This window comes from Andrographis paniculata, unplaced genomic scaffold, assembly GCF_009805555.1.
Source record: "Andrographis paniculata isolate CXL003 unplaced genomic scaffold, ASM980555v1 Contig77END, whole genome shotgun sequence".
NCBI classification, from domain to species: domain Eukaryota; kingdom Viridiplantae; phylum Streptophyta; class Magnoliopsida; order Lamiales; family Acanthaceae; genus Andrographis; species Andrographis paniculata.
The window spans coordinates 1890996-1906390 of NW_026137614.1; the positions used below are offsets into that span (position 1 = coordinate 1890996).

The window sequence follows — 15395 nt, forward strand, 5'->3', positions numbered from 1 at the left end:
TGGGTGAGTCTGATGCCATGTATGGCGGTCGACCCATCTGAGAGGTAGTCCCCTCGCTGTTTGAAGAGACCCCTGCTGCTGATGCGATTGGCGAAGGTGTCTGTGAAAAAGTATGGAAATGTTGTTGTTAAACACACCAAGGTTGATCATTAGAACCCTAAGTATTGCAGATGAGAGGACTTACTGGTTCTATAGGCAGTGCTGGTAAAGATTGCCTCCTGGTCGGGTGCCTGGTCCGACCGCTCCTCGGCACAGGAGGAAGAGTTTGCCTCCTTGTCAGGTCCTCCGCCCGACTGCTCATTGGCAAAGCGAGAGGTGGAGTATGGGTTTGGAGAGGAAGTGCCTGAAGTCAAATGGAGATCAACATTTAAAGTTTTGCAGAAAAAATGACAAGTTAAAGTGCTAATTGATTACCTGAGACTGGACCAAAGAGACAATTGATTGGTCGGCTGGGGCTGGCGTCGTTTGTGTGGTCGGTGCTACCAAGGTCGAATCTGGTGAAAGAAATGAGAGAAATCAAAGTTAAGGTATATTGAAATGGTTCAAGGTTTTCAGAAAAAATTACCTATTCGGGGTCGGGTCCTTGTTGACGTCCTAGTAGATCCAGGGGCCGTCGGAGCTTGCTGGTCGGCCCCAGAGGTCGGAGGTGTTTGAAGCTGGGAAGTTTTCCTTTTCCGCATTGGGACGCTAGATCCGACTCCCGGGGCGGCTGTTTGTTGCTGAGTGCTGGTATGTCTAGCTGCCCCTAGAACCAATCCTTGGGGGGGAAGGAGTACGTTCAGCAACCGATCCTTATCAGGGGAAATCAGGGCCCATACAACCGACCACCATTCATTGAATGTATTCACAGTCTCAGGGTTGGGGCGGAAAGGAATATAAGAATTGGAAACTATATACGTGGTGAGCTGGGAGATGAGCGATCATCGCCACATCCATGAGAGTCGGACCAAAGGGGCCCGACGGTAAGAGAAAAGTCCCATTTTCCGCATTCCAGAAAGCCGACATGGCTAGGAGCACCTTCTCGTGCAGATTGATCGGCATGGTGGATAATAGAATCGCTTGGTCGATTTTTTGAGATCGCCATTGGGTCTGGAAGTGTTCTGATACCCGTCGATACCAATAGCGATAAGGATCTTTTGGGTCTGTGAAATGGGTTTTGATGCTGTCTCGAATGCGAACTGCTTGGTAAGTAGGGTTGTTGACGGCCAAGGAATTTCGGGATTCCAAAACTTCCCTCATCCGATTTGAGTCTTCGGGAGTGGTGCAGTATGGTCGGATGGTCGGAGTTAGCACTTTCGAGGCTGAAAACGGGCCCTCTGGGAGGGTTCCGTCGAAGGGAAGGGCAGGAATGTATTGATTCGCCATGGTTAGAGTGGTTGAGATTGTGATTCACAAAGGCTCGTATTGAAGAAAGGGAAGTTAATCAGGAGTGTTGCAGTAACTGGTGCAGTTGCTAAGGGAATTTTTCAAGAGGGTTGTGATTTATGAACTTCCAAACGACGATTGATAAATGGCGTTTGAAAGTCCCTTGGCGGCGGGCAAGTTGTTACGTATGAAATTTAGAATTAGGTTAAAAAGCCCAAGGTAAAAGAAAAAATGGGCCTGGCAATAGAGTTGATTGAACTGGCTGAAGGACACCGTGGGGAACTCAAGGAAAATAGGTTTATTTCTAAGGAAAATACAAGTCGGGAGGTCCTCAGGACGGAAAGACCTCAGGTCGGGAGGTCCTCAGGTCGGGAGGTCCTCAAGACGGAAAGTCATCAGGACAGAAAGTCCGCAGGTCGGGAGGTCCTCAGGTCGGAAAGTCCGCAGGTCGAAAAGTCCTCAGGACGGACAGGTTGGGAGGTCCTCAGGTCGGGACTCTGCGGCTGGACCAACAAGTCGGATGGTCTGTTAGTCGGGAGGTTTGTAGCTGAACCAAACAAGTCAGATGGTTTGCAAGTCGGGAGGATTGGCAGTTGGACCAATACGGTTGTAGATTGGCAGTCGGGCCAAAAGGGCGGAAGGTCTGTGGTCGGCTCAAAGAGTGAAATATAGTGACAATTTTGGTCCGCTGAGGACACGTGTCAGCAGGAGAAGGGTTGGAAGACGGTTGGAAAGGAGACGTTGTAACCGTTCGGGCGACGGTTTTCAGTACAGTTTCCCAGGGAATATTTAAGGGTTTGGATTTTTCTGGAGAAGGTATCTTCAATCAACTTCAACAAAGCAAAGTCAGATTTGGGGATCACCACTTTAAATTTCAGTCTTTTATTTTCCAGTTTATTTTTTGTACCATACAGTGTTTAGAGATTCCTAGTCTCAGGCACTAATTAATCAAGTTTAAGGATATTTTCTATATCTTTGAATTTTATTTGTTGAAAAATTACATCAACAACTATATAATGAAACAAAATAAATATAATATAATCATAAATGATATTACGTTTCCTTTGCGTGAATAAATATTAGATAAAAATAATATCCTCCTTGGCTTTAATAATGGCGACTCTCCTATTATTATTATTATTATTATTATTATTATTATTATCTATACCCACCCAGAACCATAGCCGGAACTAAACTGAAGAATCTCCATATCGCCACTACGGTACCATTGCATTTGCTGCACAAAACCCATCATCAATCCCTTTCCTTCACTCTGCAATTGTCCGTTTCACCCAAATCCACCATTTCATCATCGCTTTTATCTAATCTTTCATTCCCGTGCCGTGCCGTCCCCTTCATTCTCTGCAGCTCGTTCGTTTTTCCTCGGTCTTCTCTCCTTTACGTAAGATACATAACATACCAACGATGACGACATTGATTATTGTTTGGCGCTTGCTTTCGTGTCGCTTATGTGATTAGATTAGATTTTTGTTTTTGTGTATTTTTAGATCTGATTGTCTTCAATCTGTTTCTCTGTAACTTTGTGTGCGCAATTAGGTACGTGAAGGAGTAGTGCCACTGCGAGTACGATTACCTGTTCAAGATCGTGTTCAGGAAAAACAGACGGAATTGTGATTGACATTGAAGTGGAATTCATGAGTGATGGCGGTTAGGGTGGATCACGAGTACGATTACCTGTTCAAGATCGTGTTGATCGGCGATTCCGGCGTCGGGAAATCAAATATTCTCTCGCGTTTTACCAGAAACGAGTTCTGTTTGGAGTCCAAATCAACCATCGGAGTTGAATTCGCCACCCGAACTCTTGAGGTTAATTGCATCTCTGTTCCTTCGTATCTAACCAACATATACGTATTTTCTTGTTTCCTTCCATTCTTCAGTGCTTTGGATCATCGGCTTCTTACTCTATTTGCTTCTAATCTAAAACTTTGTTTTGATTCCACAATAATTTTTTTAAAAACATACAATAGTGTATTTGGTGCTGCTGATTGAAATGATCGATCATAAACAACTGTTCACAGAGATGGTAGATGAAGAAAATATTTCAACTGGATCAAATCTCTATTTGATTCATTACTGAATAGCTTCGATAGTTACAACTGCACATATGTTCCAAACAATTATTATTCGACTAGAAGCATTCATTCTGTTAAAAAACACCTGTAGAATTTGCTTGTATTCATTCATTCTGATTTATTTATATGATGATGACTATGATCCTCCTAATTATTGAATTGATGCGTTTGTTCGTTTGATGATCATTCTTATTGAATTTACAACATTCATTCGATGATCCATCTATCTCTACAGGTAGAGGAGAAGACAGTGAAGGCCCAAATTTGGGACACAGCCGGGCAGGAGAGGTACCGAGCAATTACAAGCGCATACTACAGAGGAGCTGTGGGGGCGCTCCTTGTGTACGACATTTCCAAGAGGCAGAGCTTCGACAACATTCAAAGATGGCTGCGTGAGCTGAGAGATCATGCAGATTCCAACATTGTGATCATGATGATCGGAAACAAATCTGACCTCGTACGTCTAAGGGCAGTGAGTGAGCAGGACGGGCAGTCATTGGCAGAGAAGGAAGAGCTCCTATTCCTCGAAACTTCTGCGCTGGAAGCGCGCAACATCGAGAAGGCGTTCCAGACCGTATTGTCGGAGATATACGGCATCATCAGCAAAAAGGCGCTGGCAGCACAAGAAGCTGCTGCTAATATCGCCCCTCAAGGTACTACTACTACCATTAATATTAGCGATTCTTCGGGGAATTCAAAGAGATCGCGCTGCTGTTCTACTTGACTTGATAAATAAATTTGGATACTCATGATAACCAAACCGATTGACCAGCTCCCGAACATTTGCTTTGCAAGATCAATTTGTTGGGAGGGAGGAAACATGTATATCTAGTAAGGAATACTGGTATCGATCAATTTTATTGGCAATCTAACGGTTGATTTTGATTGGAGGTGTTTTGGGTATTTTTAAAAATAACTCAATGATCTATGGTTAAGAAAAAATCTATTATCTTAACTATTTTCTATATATTCGGAAAATCAATCCTAATTGAAAATATAAATGTTTGTAAGTAATTTTTTGCTAAATTGTACACCATTCAAAATATAATGATGTATACGGTTATCACGGATGAGGTCTTTACAATGCTATTATAATGTTTTATCACGAAATACACTTCATACATAGTTTACTGGGTTATATAATCATTTCACCCGCTTCACCCACAAGTTATTTATCAACCCTCACTTTCTCACGCAGAGACTCATTTCCTCCTCTCATCGCGCTGCCTCAGTCGACCACGCATTCTACGAGCACCGAAGACGACATCTCTAGCCACGCCCGTTGCTGTTAAACACAGTAGTTGTCTCCGCCCTTGATTTCCCTTATATTACACCTCTGTAGTTGACGACCGTTGCCGCCTACATCTCTAGCCGCAGCCGAAGCCGCTTCCACCCTTGATTTCCCTTCTATTTACACCTTCAGAGTTGACGACCGCCGACGACAACATCTTTGGCTGCGCCAGCCGTCGTCAAACATGATTGCCACCTCCGCCCTCAGTTTCCCTGTCGTGTAAGGTAGGGGAAGGGGGAAGGGGGAAAGGTAGGGTTGATTGATGGTGAACAAATTTGGTGTTTGTGTTTTCAATATTGCATAATTATTTTTATGGTGTCGTGTGTAAATGTGCATTCTTTATTAGTCTCTTTTAAAAAAAAAAAAGTTATCTGCACAGTTATTCCTAAAAACGTTTTTATAATCTTCGGACATGTAGGGTCTATATTCAAGACACATATATTGTTTAACTCAGGATAGACTTATGATACTAAACCTTATTATGCACGTTTTAGTTTCATGTTATGGTTCTTATTTTATGATTTATATATTGATATTATGATATATTGATCAGGTTTAAATGATGGACTATGTTATGTATATTTTTCATCATTATATTTATAAGTAAGATATATAACTTCAATAGACATGATATATACATCATATATAAATGATGGAAGTTGCATATAGGGATGTTGCACATATAGTTATGATAGTATTTCATTTTTTTTATTCCTATTTATATTTTAGATATTGCATAGTTATGATGTATTGGTCAGCTCCGGCATAAGGCTACTCATACCGCCGCGACCTCGACCTTGCATATTCGAGTCCATACAGGTAGCTCTGTTGGGATGGCCTAGGCTCCGGCATCAGACTACTCATACCACCGCGACCTCGACCATGTTTAAATGATGGACTATGCTAAATATATTTTTCACCATTATGTATGTATATATGACGGAGAGGCAGCATCCTTTGAACTTTTTTGTTTATTATTTTTGGCAATTCTACTGTCTTTTTGTACCCCTCTTTTTTGCAAAAATATTGAATGTATTACACATGATGATGATGATCACTTTTTGCCTTTTTTGCATTTGTTTTGCACGGCAAATTTTTGTCTATATGCGTATCTACAATATGACTTCTACTCATCATCGAAGTTTGAAAAAGATGCATTGGTCTACTAGTCGCCACCTGGAGAATCAAATGATATGCGCCGTTATAAAATATGTTAATATGATTATGGAATATAGTATTATATTGTCACTCTAGCGCGAATATTGAGTAGCTAAATTACTTGTCTTCCTTTTTTTTTACGCAATATATGACTGGATAAATATTCTATACGGTTTTTAAATATTAAAATAATAAAAGAAAATTAATGGATATGATCTAATTTGGAGATTATTTCAACTCTTCATAATTTTAGGAAATTGACTTTAATTTTAAGGGCAAACTATTATAATTCAACACTTTTAAATTTGGATAAGATATGATGTTCCTTATCATATCGATTTCAAATATCATTTCACAACGCAAATGCTTAAATTTTGTTACAAAACTTATCGTTTTAAGTGAATACTTATAAAATTTTTATAAAAATAATGAAATCTAAAATCGTCCTAAGAAAATAATGCAAACCACAACTATTGGGTTCAATAATTCAGATAAATTTAATGTATGTCATTGTACTATTGAAAGCCTGCAATTCATCCACTATTTCGACCATTGATTCAATAATTCTTGTGTGTAACTATTGATATGTTGAATGAATAATATGATTATGATGCATGTGTTCTGAACATATGATGTTCAGAAGATAGAGATATTATGCAATAAAAATTTGTCAATACGTTACTTTCGCGATAGATAAAAAGTAGATAAAAGCTTACCGCATTTAACATTTTCTTGAATGCTATCTTCGTCCACAACATACTGGAATTCACCGAAATGCACATCATTTTGTTCTATGCTCCTAGTTCTCCACTATACTTTTTTTTCCTATCGACGTCGGCAGTTAATGTGGAATTCTCTTTTTTTATATATATATATATGAACGAAAACAGATCGATAATTAAGCATCTACCTATATTTGTGTTATCTTAATTTATGCTGAAATTAATAATTGTTTTATTTATTAGGCAAAATTGCTCATAACTTCCTTGTGGTTTCGAAACTCAGCGTAAATCCTCATGTGCTTTCAAAGTTACATGGCACCCCCTTATACTTTAAAAAACGTTATATGAAACCCCTTTCTACATTTTTTGTGGGATGAAAAGATTATTTCCTATCTGTATTTTTTTGCATGATGGGGGAAGTTTTATGCAATGTTTTTTTAAGTATAAGAGAATGTCATGCAATTTTTAAAGTATATTAAACTTTTACACTAAATTTTGGAACCACATAAGAGTTATGTACAATTTTGCATATTTATTATATGAATCAGATTACATATTCTACCCCTACATATAATCTCAACCATTGATCAATATCCTTATTTGATGGCTGTAATTTTTACAGGACCCTCGTGAATTATAAGATCAGAAGGATACTCGGACCGTCAAGTAAGGGTGGGCTACTTTCTTTACCTTGATGGGAGGGACTCATTCATTGATAAGAGCAACCACAATGGTTTGCGGAGGAAAACGCCTCCACAATTGTAATATGGAGGCTTTGAAAAAAAAATTACACATTGGAAGCTTAATAAAAAAAATTTCCACTACTGCTTTAATTTTTTTGGTTTAGTTTAGATGGCACAAAATCAATACAAACTCAAAACCACCAACTTGTTCAACCAAAATTTATTCCGATTCAATTAATTCGTAGTAAAGTTTGCATTAAGCTAAAACACAAAGGCTAAACACTTTAAACCAATCTATTGTAACACTTCTGCCAGCAGCTTGATTGAGATCACATTGGCTACTTGATGTTCTTTTTCTTCACCTTTGGATCCGCCTCAACAATGTTTATCTTTTCCAACTGTTGAAGAATGTGATGAGCAATAGCACCGCTGCTTTTACAAAATGTGGTGGGCGGCTTCCATTCATCTTGCTTCTGCTGTAAATCCTTTGAAGGTACCAACACCAAGAATTCCCCATAAATAAATCTTTTTAATGAGAAAATGAGGTAGAAAGCAAATAAAGTACACAGAGATTTTACGTGGTTTAGTGACAGTGTGCAACCTACGTCCAAGGGGCAGGAACTGAAGAAATTTTATTATAATGAATCAGAGGGTTAAAATACAATACAAATAGGAACCGTAGCTATCTATTTATAAACACCCAAAAAAAACACCCTAAAACCTAAGCCCATTTTTTATTTATAAAGATGGACCAGAAAAGAAACCCGGCCAATTGAAACAATGTTTTTTCGTTTTGGTTACGGGTCGGATAGACAACTAAATCTAAGTCACATTTCTACAATCTCTACTTTGACTTGAGTTTCTCCAACCGCCAAATTTCCTCAGTAACTCTCTCAGTCATCTCCTTCCTGCCAGATGCCCCGATGGGACTTTACCTCCTGCGAATATTCACCAAGTCCAAGCAATGCTCAAACTTCTCCATTGGTAGCGCATTTGTCAACAAATCAGATGGATTGTGTTATGTAGCTATTTTCTTAATAAAAAATTTGTATTTCTACAGAACATCACAGATAAAATTCAACCTCACATTAATATGTTTGGTTATTTCATGATACACCGGATTTTTAGCCAAACTCAAAGCACTCTAACTATCAGAGAATAACATCGGTTTCTCCACCTTCAGAGCCAAACTCTGCACCAAACCATATCACAAGATACACTTCTTAATACCTTCAGTCATTGACATATATTCTGCCTCAGTCGTCGACGGTGCAATCAGGTTGTAAAGTAGACTTTCAACTGACTGCACATCCAAACAAAGTGAAGATAAAGAAAGTCAGTGATCTTCTTTTCACCAACTTACCCTCGTAATCAGAGTCTGTATAACTAACTAGACCATCACCACGACCTTATAATCATACCAGTAAAATATCAGACGCTCATTTCAGATATCGTAAGATCCACTTTATAGCTCCCCAGTGAGCTTTACCCGGATTAGCCAGAAACCTGCTCACCACACTAATCGCATAAGCGAGATCAGGTCTCGTACATACCATTGCATACATAAGACTTCCAACTGCACTTAAATATAGAACTGTCTTTATGTAGCTAACCTCTTCATCTGTAGCCGATATAGTGCTCCAATCAAGTTTAGAGTATGCCGCCAAATGAGTACTTATCGATTTAGACTGATCAATAGAGAATACTGGAAAAACTTTCTTAATACACTTTTCTTGAGAAACCCATGAGCTGTCATGCTCCTCTATCACATCAGATCTCCATACCCAATATTTTCTTTGTTGCACCTAGATCCTTTATCTCAAACTCATTCTTTAGTAGAGCCTTCAAGTCATTAATTACAACCATGTTTTTAGCTACAATTAACATATCATCCACATAAAACAGCAAATACACAAAAGAATCACTAGATCTTTCTTTGAGTAAACACAATTATCAAATTAATTATCATAGGCCGTTGAGCAACATGATTGGGGATCGATAGATATGGGTTAGAACAAGGTTAAATTAAATTAATTGGGTTTGCCAAAGAACGAAAAAAAAAAAAAGAAAGGTAGATGATGATTTACCATAAGCATCACCAGCAAGGATCCTATCAAGGCCATCATAGGTATTGGAAATTGTTAAATCCAATGGATGGCTAAGTCTAGAAGGGAGTGAAGCAATTTTTGGCAATAAAAAAAAAAAAAAAAAATCTTACTTCATTGATGGAGGTCTTTACCGAAATATGGAATTACCAATGCCACGAGCTAGGTTGAAACCACCAAATATGTTATGATGAGCAAGTTTGCAAAATATGATCCATGTTTAGTTGTTGAATGTAGTTCTTCTAGGCCTAGTGAAACATGGGTGATTGTAAACTTGAACTTCGTTACAGGGATACTAACACGATAATGTGGTTCTACACAGTTAGTATGCAAACAATTGAAATTTAATTGGAGATTTTTCTTTGAAAAATGGCAAAATAAGTGAATCATAAATGAAAAGATCTAGTCTTCTTTTCTTACCACAGTCTATGCAGCAACCTTAGGGGTGATCAAATTCTCGGGTATACTTAGTGTGAATTGAGTGTTTGTGTCTTCACCAAACATTAGAAGTCCACACACTGCAACGCCCGTATATAGTAAGTTGACGACTAAAAACCTGCATTTTCATAATCTATTATGGGAATATACAAGATTAACAACCAAACACGTTTTGAAACAATTTTGAGAGAAAATAACATGTTGAAGCCAACAACTTGACTGATGATCAAAACTGAAGAAAATTTAGAAAGCTTTTTCATGGAGAAATAGATATTTGGAAATATTGAATGGATACCATAGCAGATGAATATGCCTACGGTGATGGGTAACCTTGTGAGGTTCAATGCTTTCCCAATTAAAATAAAAAGACATAATAGATATTTTGGAAACTTCAATTCAAAACTACAACAGAAACAACCTTAAAATGAAATTTTAAATTGAGATAAGTAAAAGGTTTCTTGTTCTTGTTTTGATTTCCAGCCACAAGATTTGAAATCCTTCTTTTCGAAATCAACCGACGATGGGATCAATTGACGAGCAAGGAGACATTAGAGAATCTATTCGTGACTAGGGAGAAATCGCAAGAAATTTAAAGGTACTTTGCACAATTATTTCATACTACTCTTCACTCATACTCATTACACATTACTGGTAACCATTAGAAACTTCTATGAAGTCGATCTCACACTATGCGTTTTTGCATGATTATTGATTTGTTGATCTTTTATGGACTGAAAGAAATAACGCAAAACTCACGGAAACTAAATTTTCATGTAACAAGATTATTTGGAGAATTTGAAACCATTTGTAGGTGCTCCATTACCGTGGAACTCGTTAAAGAAGACATTGATGCGGTGATTTCGAGGTTGCTAATAAGCTTGGACTCTCCTTTTAAGCCCTGCATCAGCATGTCCCAAAAGTTATCCTTAAAAATGATCCGAGCTTGGGGTGGTTCAAGTTTAATATAGACAGTGCCTCAAAAGGCAATCCTAAGGTGGGTGGCATTATTCAATAACACCATTTTTGCGTTCCAATTGGTGATCGACTCTTCGAAAAACACCTTTAATGAGCTTCAAGTCATTCTTTGGGCTACCCTAGCAATCAACCAGAGCCTTACACCTTTTTGGATTGAGACTGACTCGATGGATAGCATTCACCTAATTTTATCTTTTGCACTCCATTGGAGTCTTCAAAGTCTTCTTTCGAAGATTAGGATCATTCTCTGAAACATCACTTCATACAATTGTCATATCTATCGGAAAAGTAAGAGATTTGCTAACTTCATAGCAAACCAGACTTGCATCTCCATATTGACAAAGATTTTGGCTCTTTCGAGATTGCAAGGATACTTAGAGATACTATATGCGTTGATGCCAATAGATTTCTTAGTTTGTAAATCCTCATGAGTTTTGGCCTAGTTTAGGTGTTTGGCTTTTCATTTACTGGATGTATCTCATGTATAGTTGGTATGCTTTTGATACATGTCTTCTTAGTAGATTAGGGACACTTTCACTTGGATCAATATTTTTTGTCTTATCTTTTTATACATGTTACTCTCACTTATTTTGTCATATATAAGTGTTGGGACTCCCCCCTAAGCCTTTCATCTGACTAGTGATGTTTATTTTCAATGAAATAAGGGCTAATTGGAATTTGGTTCATCATGAACAAATTTTGTATATTAACAATTGATCATCTCCTTTTTTGAATTCATCTGTCTTGTGTTTTAGGTGGATGTAATGATGTTTAAAAAATATAGGACTATTGAATTTATACATATTCCTTTCTCGAGGTTTACGGAGCAATGATGACGATAGTTACCACTTCGGCTATAACAATTCTTTGTCCAAAATGTGTTTTATATTCAAACTCTTAATGATTTGTTCTTTAAGTGTTCTAGTTGTCTTGTTCTTCTTAGTGTGATAACTTCAAATTTGAGGATCTTTTATACTTGAAAAATATGTTATTACTTGTATTTTGTGTGAAAAATCATCACAATATCTAAATTATGACATATTTTACTAATTTGTTTCGCTTGAGATGACCAACTTGTCCACATATGGGATTCACTAACTTTTTGGTCTAACTTAAGCAAAATTCAGGCCTAGATCACCATTTTGTAGCGAAGTAACAAAGACAAACAAACTTAGTGAAAACCTTGAAGCGAAGCGAATAATCCTGTCTAAATCTGTATTATGTCTATATCCCAGCGGCCAATGAATCCCCACCACTTCAGCAATGCTTACAACAAAATATGAAATACCTTAATGAAGAAGACATCAACATGGTCACGACATTCAGTTCTAAATGATTTAAAGACCATCACTGCTTTGAGTGATGTCATTCCTCTCCAAAAGTGAGACTCCCTTCTAGGAGGAAGATATGCACCAGAAGAAAGTTAGCGAGTGAGCGAAGCTGGAAGTTATGATAGTTCCAACAACTTCAACTAAGTCATTGTCTAACTACCCAACGGTTTCAACTATTTTCAACAATTTCTTCAACCTAAGATAGGCATCTTAAGAGTTTATAAATAAGGCTATATTCCTGTTGTATTGACAAACTATTTTTACATACAATTTCAAGTGAAATTACACTACGTTTGTTCATTTTTTGAGAGCTACAAACCTTAAGAAGTTCTCTGACATGGATGTCCGAATGTCAAGATTCGTAATTCCAAGACTTCGTATCGGACCAGCTTCGAGGACATGAGAAAAAGCATGCGTTGATAAATTACAAGGATTGATGATGAAGTTTTGAATGTTTGGGGAGCACTTGACATGGATGCCCAAAGATCGGGACTTGCAATTCCATATATTCCAATTGGACCATTTTTTAGAGCTCGATTGAAAGTTTGCATCGAAAAACTGTAAGGTTTGATAAAGAAATTTGAGGATTAGAGCGTAACCGATGGACTATGTTACAGCATGCGAGTACTTGATGGAATACCTAGGGCGAGTACCATGGTAGTAAAGGTTACGTTGGAGCTTGCAACGCCTTAATCGGACAACTAACGGAAAATTGTGCAAACTTGGCTAAAATAGAGACAGTTTAATATATAATACATAAACTTAGGATTGCACATGCATTAGCGGGGGGGGGGGGGGGGGGGCATTAGGCTAGTTGTCTTTCATTGGGAGGTCATTCATATAATTCATCCCACATTGGAAAATCTATCAACTTTTCCCTTCCCCCACTCCTATAAATAGGTGTTTTGTAAGACACACCAAACAAAATATATTTTTATAAATATTTGATAATTTATGATATATTTATTTATTTTATTTTTATTTTTATGGAAGTTATGCTTAATTGCTGCAATACTTCTCTTTTAGTCTAATATTTCATAAAATGAAATTTCATTGCATGCTTCATCAGTTTAGTTTCAAGATTTTAAAGCCTCAAGTTCATGGCATTTGGGGAAGGTGAAATAACTCTTCAAAGTGCCGACCGAGGTGATGCCTTCATAAATGATGGTTCAGTACTAAAAGTGTATTGGGTCGTGCTTACGATAGTATTTACTTAGGTTTGATTCTCTTTTGATTATCTTTTTTCTTGATTTTTTCGTCCTGTTTAGTTAATTCGTTCATTTTTCTTGCTTAATTAATTTCGTTTAGTAGTTTGTTCTTTGTTCTTACTTTATTAGTTAGTTCCACTTAGTTGTTTATTCCGTGTCTTGTGTAATTGATCAATTCGGTCTATGATATTTTCTTTAGTATTTTACAGTGGAGGTTAGAGGATTCATGGTTTTTTCCACCCCTACCACCTATCAGTGGCTGCTGAAATCTTTTTTGCCAAAAGATTCCTTTCCTATTTTGTGTGTAATACGAATTTACTTCTTTATTAGACTTAATCAAATATCATTTTCTTCTACATTCATTCTCTTCACTCACACACCAAGGTTTGTATTTAAATTGTTTAAATTATATTCTTGATAAATCTGTTGAAAGGAAAGAGAAGAATTAACGATTTAAGCTTATGATCGCATCATATTGTTAATAGAGATTAGGTAGTTTGTAGTATCTAAGTACGTGGGAGACTTGTCGAACTGCTTAGTATGTAATTTGAATTTAATCATGATTTAAGAAATGTATAAAAAGAGTAGAGCCACTAGTGAAGATTTTTAAGTAATAATTAATTAAACATAATTGTTTGTCTATCATATCTCAGAAATATCTAGTGACAGTAGCTATTATTTTAAAGAGCAAAAATCATTTTTTGTCCCATTCAATATCATAACTATCAATTTTGGTTTCATTCAAAAAACTTTATCAATTTTGGTCCCACTCAAATGAAAATTTATCAATTTTAGTCCCAAAATGGTTGATTGGGACTGAACACGGCCGTGTTTGCTTGAACATGGCCGTGTTGGATGATTCAGAAGGTGACTGGGCATCCCAGGCAGCCAACACGGCTGTGTTGATTACCTTGCACTTCTGAACACGGTCGTGTTCCTGCCCGTGTTCTGAACACGGTCGTGTTCCTGCCCATGTTCTCAACACAACCATGTTCTAGACCATGTTCCTGTCCATATTCTCAACACAATCATGTTTTAGGCCCTGTTCACGACCATGTTTTCAATATAATCATATTGTAGGTCATATTTATTATTATTTTCACTTTTTGGTTGAAATTATTTGATATATATTTATAATTCAACAAAAATATTTTTTACAATTATTTTATAATATAAAAAATAATCAATTTTTAATATTTTAAAAATATATAAAAATAATAATATATTAATATATATATTTAATAATACTTCCCCCGTACCACTTACCATGTCCACATTGCCGTTTCTGTCCGTTCCACATCCCATGTCACTTTTCTTTTTTGAAAAATAATTACACACTACTTTTTAATTTAATTTTTTTAAATTTTAATTAAACTAATGAGTTATCTTAATTTTAATTTATAACTATTTATATTATATGATAATTATTTTCACTAATACATTCTTAATTATCTACTAATTATACTTATTCTAAATTCTCGTGTCTACAGTGACCCAAACATCCAACGTGGGACGGAAGGAGTATTATTTTAAAATATTATTTTGAATAATAAATTTAATTTATAATTTATAGAAATAATTAATGTAAAATAATATTTTAAAAATTTTTACTATAAATTTTTAAAAATATATATAATGATGATTATTAAATATATATATATATATTAATATATTATTATTTTTATATATTTCTAAAATATTAAGAATTGATTATTTTTTATATTATGAAATAATTATAAAAAATATTTTTGTTGAATTATAAATATATATATATATCAAATAATTTTAACCAAAAAGTGAAAATAATAATAAATATAACCTACAATATGATTATATTGAAAATATGGTCATGAACATAGTTGTGTTGAGAACATGGGCAGAAACATGGCCTAGAACATGGTTGTGTTGAGAACATAGGCAGGAATATGGTTGTGTTCAGAACACGGGTAGAAACACGGCCGTGTTCAGAAGTGCAGGGTAATCAACACGGCCGTGTTGCAACACTGTCTGGGATGCCCAGTCACCT

At 36.4% G+C, this 15395-nt stretch overlaps 1 protein-coding gene across 2 annotated transcripts; it reads left to right on the plus strand.

The window, feature by feature from the left end:
• The first annotated feature begins 2611 nt into the window (after positions 1 to 2611).
• On the plus strand, positions 2612 to 5009 carry LOC127239313 (ras-related protein Rab2BV-like). 2 transcript variants are annotated; one of them, XM_051257404.1, is made up of 4 exons: positions 2612 to 2767; positions 2923 to 3192; positions 3694 to 4111; positions 4657 to 5009. In XM_051257404.1, exons 2-4 carry the CDS (start codon positions 3028 to 3030, stop codon positions 4773 to 4775), a joined length of 702 nt encoding a protein of 233 aa, XP_051113361.1. In that variant the 5' UTR covers positions 2612 to 2767; positions 2923 to 3027; the 3' UTR covers positions 4776 to 5009. The 2 variants fall into 2 exon arrangements, with proteins under 2 accessions (XP_051113361.1, XP_051113362.1); XM_051257405.1 differs by lacking the exon at positions 4657 to 5009 and having other exon boundaries at positions 3694 to 4219.
• Positions 5010 to 15395: the final 10386 nt, after the last annotated feature.